General features: G+C 49.9%; 2 protein-coding genes across 3 annotated transcripts in view; one reads left to right on the plus strand and one right to left on the minus strand.

Annotated features, from left to right (window-relative positions):
- Window positions 1–5719, plus strand: part of dnah10 (dynein axonemal heavy chain 10) — a 43363-nt gene extending 37644 nt beyond the window's left edge. The window contains exons 72-79 of the mRNA XM_035432449.1: window positions 1915–2010; window positions 2401–2572; window positions 2839–2970; window positions 3404–3615; window positions 4008–4175; window positions 4402–4582; window positions 4733–4878; window positions 5148–5719. Coding sequence (XP_035288340.1) covers window positions 1915–2010; window positions 2401–2572; window positions 2839–2970; window positions 3404–3615; window positions 4008–4175; window positions 4402–4582; window positions 4733–4878; window positions 5148–5294 — 1254 coding nt within the window. The 3' untranslated portion in view covers window positions 5295–5719. The remainder of the gene's footprint in view (window positions 1–1914; window positions 2011–2400; window positions 2573–2838; window positions 2971–3403; window positions 3616–4007; window positions 4176–4401; window positions 4583–4732; window positions 4879–5147) is intronic.
- A 1254-nt stretch (window positions 5720–6973) lies between these two features.
- LOC118235271 (FRAS1-related extracellular matrix protein 2-like) overlaps window positions 6974–9831 on the minus strand; it is a 75827-nt gene continuing 72969 nt past the window's right edge. For both annotated transcript variants that reach the window (XM_035432447.1, XM_035432448.1), the window contains exons 21-24: window positions 9783–9831; window positions 9244–9431; window positions 8626–8772; window positions 6974–8393 (exon numbers count right to left, since the gene is read on the minus strand). The exon at window positions 9783–9831 is cut by the window's right edge and continues 78 nt beyond it. In XM_035432447.1, the coding sequence (XP_035288338.1) occupies window positions 7875–8393; window positions 8626–8772; window positions 9244–9431; window positions 9783–9831 (903 nt within the window). In that variant the 3' untranslated portion in view covers window positions 6974–7874. The remainder of the gene's footprint in view (window positions 8394–8625; window positions 8773–9243; window positions 9432–9782) is intronic.

A 9831-nucleotide genomic window follows, 5' to 3' on the forward strand; every position in this document is an offset into this window, starting at 1 on the left:
TGGGGTGTCTGGGAGGCAGCGACCCGTTCGCGGCTGGCTCAGGCCCCTGGGGCTTTCGGTGACTGAGCTCCGGTCCCATCCTGCGATGGTAACCGTTGGTAACGGAGGGCATGAATGGTGGTCTGGGGAACGTGGGAGGCAGCGATCCGTTCGCGGCTGGCTCAGGAACCCCCCAGACCCTCTGGTGGCCTGGCAGGCACCGATCCGTTCGGGGCTGGGCCTGGTCTATCGGAGTCCTCGTGAGCCTGGAAGGCACCGATCCGTTTCGGGGCTGGTCCTGGTCTCCTGGGACAAGTTCTATCCCTTTGGCACTGACCCCCCCATCCTTAGGTTAACCTGGACTCTTGCGTATCACTCGTAACTGATCCGGGGGAAACCGGAGTAGGCCCCAAGATGTAGACCTTTCTCAGACTCGGCTCGGGTGGTTGGGCTACCTAGCGGTGTTAACGAAAATCACTTGGGTCGAGTGAGGTACAGTATCCAGCCCCCCTGGGTCCACTTGGACAGCACGCAGGGTGTGGTGGTCTGGGGCCACAGGCCTTAAATGGTGCCCAGTTTTCTATGGGTGACTAGCACCACTCACACACCGGACCATTCTGCACTACACACGTGAATCCGATCAACCAAAAAAAATCAGTTTGGGCTTTTTGAAAATCATCGCCCCCCAAATTGTCGCGTTTTGAAAAAATGATAGACTCTAGCTTAAAAAAATTATCGTACCATAGGGGAAACGAGCCTAAAAAAACCTCCAAGGGATGATTTTAGTAACAAAATTAAAAATTCTTGCCCTGCTGTTAGGATCCTAACTCAGTTGGAGATGCGACACTAACCGTAACCCTACTTCCTGCTGAGGCCTATCCCCTTCGGTCTGAAGGCCTGCCCTCCGCAGCCTGTCTCTGGCTTGTAACTGACTTGCAGACTGAATATTTTCCACTAGGGGGAGCTATTTGCTGGCAAAGTATTGGTGTGCTGCGTATGAATGGTGCTTCGTATCCGTGACGTTGTGCGTCCTTGTTAATCACGTCCCTGAAGTCATTGGCTGTGAATTAAGAAGCTGTTGACCTCTGGTAGTTGTGTGTTTGACCGTTTCTATAAGTCACTTTGGCTAAGAGTGCTGAATGCCTGAATTGTAAATGACTTGCAGTGGATTTCTGTGTGCAGAAACGGGGGGGAGGTCACGCACTTGAGGGTCATTAAAGTGCTCTGGCTAAGTCTCACCTGCCTGTGGGAATTTCACAGGGCTGTTGAAAGTATAGCGCAGAAGATGCGGTGCGTGTTCAGTGTCACGCCGGGTCACACCAGGCAGTCCTCACACCTGTCTGCAGAAGCTGGAATTAGCGCCAGACGCTAACATCTCACCTTCCCTGCCGAGTGAAGGGCAATTAAGCAGGCTGCTCCTGTCACCCCCCCCCCCCAGGATAGTGCGTCTCCGCGGGGGGGGGGGGTCTCGCTGTTAGCACCGTTTGTGACGCACGGGATGCCGGCAGCCGAAACGTTTCCATATTCCACTGGCCCCCACGCTGTCTTTGATTTCAGTCTCCTGCAGACAGACGTCCCGTTCCCAAAATACTCCCCCCGCGTCTGCCTGAATCCAGCGCTCCAGTCCTTTCCCCTGAGAATGCCTCACATGTCTGTTTCATTTAGTTTAATTTCCCATCACTTTTCTGTGCCGACACCTCCGTTCCTCCCATGCTGAATGTCTTAAGGGTGTCGGGACCGTGGAGCAGACAGCTTTGATTCACACTTCCTTTTTACACGTCCTCTCTGCTGAATGCGGCCACCGTTATGAATTCTGACTGCTGTCTGCGTAATTATTAACACGGGTCATGCAAGGTTTCCTAACGCAGATGTTTGTTAGACGCTGTTCTAGCGCCTGTAGCGTTGAGCTGATGCGGGGCTGCACCTGTGTTGCAGGTGTGCATGGAGATCCTGGACACCTACCTGACCAAAGCCCACACGCAGGGGGATGAGAAGATCCCCTGGGGCAGCCTCAAGTACCTCGTCGGAGAGGCAAGGCCCAGTGATGTCACCGACTGTCACTGCTGCTGTTACCAGCCTTCATGTTCAATACTGTACCACTTACTCTTACAATATTCTGCTATTTTGTATGAATTGTGGCTTGAGTATCACACTGTATGTGTGTGTGTTCGTGAGTCTGTCTGTGCAATTGCAGGTAAGTACCTGATATGCCAGAATTGACAACATCTAGAGTTAGATTTATTATATGTAAAAAATAATTTGAGTTTTAGCAAGTATATTTACCCTGTGCAACATGCATATATACAAACATGACACTTAACAGAGACGTAGTGTTGTGGGCGGGGTTAAGATTGTGGTGGGCGGGGTTAAGGTAAGGTCGTGGTTCTGAAGCCGAGTCTCTCCTCCAATGGCCTCTCTCAGGTGATGTACGGGGGCCGGGCCATAGACAGCTTCGACCGCCGCATCCTCACCGTCTACATGGACGAGTACCTGGGAGACTTCCTCTTCGACACCTTCCAGCCCTTCCACTTCTACCACAACAAGGACGTGGACTACAAGATCCCGTTCGACGGGGCCAAGGACGTGTACGTGGGTGGGTCTCAGAACCGCGAAAAGCGCCCTGTTCCACACTTTCATTTAGCCAATTCAGGGCTGCCCAACCCACGTCCTGGAGATCTACTGTCCTGTAGGTTTTCACTCCAGCCCTAACAAAGCACACCTCATTCAACAGCTGGAGATCTCATTGAGCTGCCAGTTAGTGGAGCCAGGTGTGCTAAATTAGGGTTGAAATGAAAACCTACAGGAGAGTAGTTCTCCAGGAACAAGATCACAGCCGCTAACAGCTGGCCTGTGTTCCAGCGGAGATCGAGAGCCTGCCGCTGGCCAACACCCCCGAAGTGTTCGGCCTGCACCCCAACGCCGAGATCGGCTACTACACGCAGGCCGCCCGCGACATGTGGACGCACCTGATCGACCTGCAGCCGCAGACAGGTAAGCGCACCTGCACACAACGGCGTCCCAGCCACGGGCAGCTTAGAGCTTAGGGCATTTCAGCGCTTAGAATGATGAGGCTTACCTGACACATCTTTCAGAAATGTGTGAACTCTATTGTACTAGTACACATGAAAAATGAAACTGGAAACTTGAACAATGCTATGCTAATAAATAAAAATCCCAAATCTTGGAAAGATACAATCTGCTAATGGTTGGTTTTTTTATTTGTATTTTTTAAATTTATTTTTATTCGGAATGTGTCTGCATGCAGCCAGCTTGAAATCAATTTGGAGGGAAATTCTTTGGAGGGATATGCTGTGGTTGTGATTGGGCTGTGGTGTCGTCTACAGGATAAATGTTTGGGTGTTGATTTTGTGTTCATCCTGGCCCCCTCTCTGACCGTGACGCCCCGCCCTCTCTCCCCCTGCAGGAGAGTCCGGAGGGGGGATCAGTCGGGACGAGTACATCAGCCAGGTGGCGCGGGACATCCAGAGCAAGCTGCCGGCCGTGTTCGACCTGGACGTGATCCGCAAGGAGATGGGCCTGGACATCCAGCCCACCGCCGTGGTGCTGCTGCAGGAGCTGGAGAGGTTCAACAAGCTGATCCAGCGTATGGGCCGCTCGCTGGCCGAGCTGCAGAGGGTGAGAGACACCGGCGTGGAGGGGGAGAGAGAGGGGGGGAGAGGGTGAGAGAAGTTGGTGAGAATGAGAGAGAGAAAGAGGTGGGTGAGAGGAGGCATTGTGTGGGAGAGTAGGATAGAGAGAAATATGTGGGAGAGAGAAAAAGGTGGGTGAGAGGAGGCATTGTGTGGGAGAGAGAGTAGGATAGAGAGAGAAATATGTGGGAGAGGGAGAGCAGGATAGTTTTTCTGAAAACAAAAATGCACCTGTTCAAAGACTGCTTGTTTTCATCGTGTCATCTCTCACCCAAATGGGAGCCTAGCCAGAACGATCACCGTCTCTCTGGAAACGGTTAGTGTTCCGCTGGCTCGGGGTGCTGAACTGACCCCCACCCTTGTGTGCCCGCTCGCCAGGCGTTGGCGGGCGAGGTGGGCATGAGCAACGAGCTGGATGAGGTGGCTCGGGCGCTCTTCAACGGGCAGATCCCGTCCATCTGGAGGAAGCTGGCGCCCGACACGCTCAAGTCCCTGGGGAACTGGATGATCCACTTCAAGAGGAGGTTCGACCAGTACAAGTCCTGGGTGAGTCTCCCGCAGTCCTGTCAAAAAGCAGAATACACACCCAGTGAAGCATTTAGGGTGTAGTGGAAATTTTATTTGCACTCCTTGAGTAACAGTGCGCACTGTTAGAGACTGAAATTTGATTCTTCAAGTCTAATCTGAAGTCAAATTGGATTTGTTTTTTGTAAAGTTGTTTATATTGAATTGCTGTTTGGGGTGTTTGTGTGTGTGTATGTGCATGTGACAGGTGGAGCAGGGGGAGCCCATGGTGATGTGGTTGTCAGGGCTGCACATCCCGGAGTCGTACCTGACAGCTCTGGTCCAGGCCACCTGCAGGAAGAACGGCTGGCCTCTGGACCGCTCCACCCTCTACACACAGGTCACCAAGTACCGCACCGAGGAGGAGGTCAAAGAGAAACCAGGCCAGGGTGAGCACACACACACACACACACACACACACACACACACACACACGTGCTAGGCTGTGCTGTACTGTGCTGAGCTGTATTGTGCTAGGTTGGGCCATGCTGTACTGTACTGTGCTGTGGTATGGAGGCTGACTGTCCCGCTGCTCTCAGGGTGTTTTGTGTCCGGGCTGTACCTGGAGGGGGCCGACTGGGACCTGGAGAACAGCTGCCTGGTGCGCAGCACACCCAAAGTGCTGGTGGTGCAGTTACCCATCCTCAAAGTCATCCCCATCGAGTCCCACCGCCTCAAACTGCAGGTAGGTCTCACCCCATTAAAGCTCCGCCTCAAACTGCGGGTATGCCCCACCCCATCGAGGCGCTCCACCTCAAACTGCAGGTAGGCCCCACCTCTAAGCATGCCTCTGTTACCTTGCTGCAGTTGATACTCTGAGACATGTGCTGTGGGCAGTTTTGTTCAGCTGTGTAGATTTAATTGATTGTGACTGACTCTGCAGTGGTGGTTTAGAGTATTTAAATGCGCGTCTGACTGCTTTGCATGTGCGCTTTGCGTGTGTTTCCAATGCAGAACACGCTGCGGACGCCGGTGTACACCACCTCCATGAGGAGGAACGCCATGGGGGTGGGGCTTGTGTTCGAGGCGGACCTCTTCACCACCAAGCACATCTCTCACTGGGTCCTGCAGGGCGTCTGTCTGTGTCTCAATTCTGATTGACACGCCCCTTTGCCAGCGCACGGCTTTTACCTGCTGCAGTACGGCCTGTCAATCATTCTGTCTGTCCGTCTGTTTCGAGCTTCAAAGATGAGCCAGTATTTATAGAGCGTAATCTCAGTTAAGATTATTTGACAACACAGCACACATACGTGATGTTTATCACTTTTTCGTAAAAATATACAATTTCGCATTTTTGGTCTGAAGTTGATCAGTCGTTGTTTCATCTGACATTTTTAGCAGAACATTCTCATAGCTAAAACTGCTGCATATTTGACACACTGTTCTTTTGAGGAACAGTGTTGGCTGAAATTAGCTGTGAGATGGTAGTATTATTGGCGCCAAAATGAAAATAAATAAAATTTTAACTAAATTTAAACATTAAGGACCTTTACTGCTGTTGAAATAAACCTTTATTTTGCATAACACTAACTTTGTGCTTTAGAGGTCTACATTACAAATCATTACAGTACATCGGCAGAATTTAACACTGACCATTCACCGAAACAGTTTATTTTCAGTACGTATGTAAATTCATAAATACATACATTATAATATACATACATGAAATTCAGTTTCATTCAAGAATCGCAAAGATGGACCTATGCATCTCAGGGCTAACTCACTGGGTGAAAGCAAGACATACGATGTTGAAGTAGAAGAACAATTAAAAAAATTACAATGCAACGGTGCAGAAAAGAATGCATAGCATTCTGACTTCTGAACGCGAAACTCCGGTCCTGTTTTTCGCTTCGTTTTAAAAGAGCAGCCGTTAATCCCGACAGCCGAAAAACACGGAATGCGCCGGAAGAGTCAACTCCCGCTCGCGCAGTATCGCGAATCAAAGCATCCAGCTCTGATTTGGCATCGCGTCGTTCTTACGCAATGCTGAGGTATGGTGGCTGTGGTTTAACTACTGAGAACATAGCCATCACAAGTCCATCACTGGAGGTGTGTTTTTTGTGTCCTGTAAAAGTCGCACTAAGTTTTACTGAGGAACGGGTTACTGAATTTCAGGGTTAACTAACCCAAAAAAGAGAAACAACGAAGAAACAATTATGTAGATTTGTGGACAGTGATAGGCTTTCTGGAACATTGCGTGTAGGCCATGCATCTATGGAACATACACCTTTTAAACTTTTAAAAAATTCCCTTTGACTGAATCCAGATCACTCTTTGAATCAGAATTTAACAGACAGTTTTCCTTGTGCTATATATGTCAAAACATGACAAATAAAAAAGTTTGAAAATAAATATATAAAATGAATACAGCAGTAGGAACTCAAAAACACAGCCCTGCTGGGGAGGGAAATCTCCACTGGCCCTCGATTCTGCCAGTGTTCAGCTAGCCAGCTGACATTCAGCTTCTCTAAAATACAACGGACTCAACCGTCTTTTCAACACAAAAAATAAAAATCATAAATAAAAACTGTTTTTATAGTATAAATGTGGTACATGAGGACAGCTACTACTGGACAAAGCAGAGGTCACACACTGGACCCATGTCCTGACATTAGACTCACTGCTGAACAGTGCATTCTGGGGGAGAAAATGCATTTAATATTACTCAGCCATGAAACTCACTGCCTTATCAAAATGCGGCCAGTACAGTGACGTAGCAAACTGAGAAACAGCCAGTGGGACAAACACAATTATAAAAAATAATAATAAAAAAAAAAAAAAAAACTGCTACAAAAAGAAAAACCACATAACATGAACGTCACAGTTCCTCAAGTTTGATATAATAGTTATGTACCAACTTGAACTTTTGCATGAGCTTTTGCAGTACTATTATTCTGCTAATAACAAATGGCTCCTTTTTTAAAAGTAAATATTTCATGAAATATTTGGATTCAGCAGAAAAAGGGCGCACCTAGCACCTTTGGATGAACTGAACGTTCCTTTTTTGGGTCGACAAACACTGATGAGAACTTGAATTAAAACCAAGTGCCTCTTTTCAAGAAGGGAGGACCAGCTGGCTCTGATACGATGAACTTAGCGAAGCAAACCGGCACAAGATCGCATCTAACTTGAGACAAATTTACAAATCCCCACTACAACACAGTTCCCGGATTTTAATCCCGCACCTGAATTTTAAAGCTCCAACATATTGCCGGAAAATTCAATAAGCAATAAGGACCATTCACAGTCTGAGAAGAGTAAATAATATTCAGATTTGGGTGTACCACAATAGCACAGGATAAGCTGTATGTATTTGATCTGCCTGTGATTTCACTGCAGTGGGGATTGTCTTGGCACATAACTGCCAGTGACCTCAGGCTGGTGCTGTATTTGCTTTCAAGCATCTGTCTCCATGCTAGAGAAGCACCATTGGCCAAGATCTGAGGCAGCCAATCACTTTGGTCCATTTATTCGAGGTGCAATCGTAGCAGTCCCTCATCCAGGTGGCCGGGGGCCACGCCCATAGAACTGCAGTCCTCCGGGGTGTATTTTGCCGAAAGTCCAGATGTGATGGGTTTGAGGCACTTATAAAAAAATAAAAATGTAACAAAATAAAAATCGAACAAAATGAGTAAACACAACATTTTTCAGTAGATTTCCTGGACACATCCTCCTGTGATGTCAGACTTCCGAACTGTCATTGCTCCCGCCCCCCCGCAACACCATTGGCTCCCTGCGGCTCTTCCCTTTGGGCCTCGCTTCCTCCTCTGCCTCCTCCTCCTTTTTACTCTGCCTGGACCTCAGCAGCAGCAGGGCGAGGACGACCGCGACCAGGACGGTCAGCAGGAGGCCCACCAGCACCCCCACGGCGGTCACCAGCCCCCGCTCCTCGCCCTGCCCGCTCAGCTCCTGGGGCAGCAGGGCGTCGGCCGCCGGGCGGCGGGCGGAACCGGACCGCGCCCGGTCCAGGGCGATGTGCATGATGTTGGTGCCGCGGTTGCTGTCGGCGCCGATCTGGGCCGCCTCGGCGGGGGGGTCCGCGGCAGACCTCCGGGGGCGGGGCGGGCCCCCCGGGACCAGGCCGCCGCTCGCCGACAGGGCGTGGTACTCCAGGCTCCTCTTGCCCAGCCCGCGGTTAGCGTTGTTCCGCGAGCGCACCGTGTAGATGGTGTGGATGTACCACTCCCGCCCAGCGGCACCCTGCAGAGAGAGGGAGAGAGGTGGGTTTAGAGAGAGGGAGAGAGAGGGGGGGAGAGGTGGCATAGGCTAAAACAATGGCCTGGGCTCAATCAAAATGTTTAATTTATTTAATCATTTGTGAAGAAACAAAACAAGCACTTGCATTTGTCTGTTAAGTCAAAGTTAAAGACAAACGTTGACTGAATTCCCAGCTGACATTGGGTGTTACAAAAACGTGATGAAAGAGGCTGACCTGGAACATGGCGGCGGAGTCGACTCTGAACCCGTCCGACCCCGGCTGTTTCACCAGCGAAAGAGCTTCCGGGTCGTCCAGCGCCAGCACCGCCCCGAAGTCCGCGTTTCCGAAGAACCTCGCCTGCGTCTCTGGCTGAGCTTTGTCCTGGAGCAAGGACAGGGAAGCGCCCCGATGAGCTTTTAACAGACCGCTATTTATCGCTAACGTTTATAATTTTATACGCGAGAAACTTCTTCACTGCTGGAGGTATTTTAATGAGAAATAACTGGTCTTGGACGGAGGTCGAAAAGCTAGGTTCAGAAAGAAGTCCTCCCCAGTATTTTGTTCCAGTCACCGGGATTTGCTAATTAGCCCGATCCTTCAGCCAGAAGGTAGACCTAATTAGTGAAATCAGCTGGCTGAGTTTATGGGTGGAAGAAACACACAGCAGGACTTTTACTTTCTGAACCCCGGAACTTTCCCTGCAAATATTGTCAGAGGATTAAAACACATTTGGTAAAATGTATTCAGCTCTATGATATTTGCCCTATTATGAGGAAGTTTCTGTGGTGCGTTGAGCGCTAATTCCCCCCTCAACCGCCCGCGGTATCCCAGGTTCCCCGGCGCCGTACTTACGATGATCTTGAATCTGTGGAGGAGGGAGGGGGAGTCCGCCAGGCAGCCGAACTCGAACTTGGCGGGGTTGTACTTGGGCACGTAGCCGTCGGCGCCCGTGCAGAGGAAGACCCGCTCGATGCTGCAGGTGAAGGACTCGCCCAGGTTCTGCACCGGGTCCACCATCACCCGCCCGTAGACGACGTCACCTGCAGCCCATTACGTTTTTCACATTCAAATTCAAATTCACAAAACTTTATTTAACACGCAGAAGGGGGCAATTGAAAGACACAAGCGATGCAAACAAGCAACATTCCGGACAAGCCGTTTAAGACACATTGTCACATTTAATAATCATCTTAAGACGTGGCTAATAAATTAAAAATAAATGTAATAAATGAATCAGTCTTTTTGAAATATTATACTGTTATTCATACACACAATCAAGCCCTATTGTGCTGCTACAGTACGCTCAGTCCCGTTCAAGTTGCAGACCCGCAGGGACTGTGGCCTGTAGGAGGCACTGTGCGCAGAAGCGGATTGGGATTGGGACAGCGCACCCTGTGAGAAGGCCGTGTCGCTCTCCTGGCCGAAGCCCATGGTCCCGTC

The sequence above is a fragment of the Anguilla anguilla genome, chromosome 9 (assembly GCF_013347855.1).
Source record: "Anguilla anguilla isolate fAngAng1 chromosome 9, fAngAng1.pri, whole genome shotgun sequence".
Taxonomy (NCBI): Eukaryota; Metazoa; Chordata; class Actinopteri; order Anguilliformes; family Anguillidae; genus Anguilla; species Anguilla anguilla.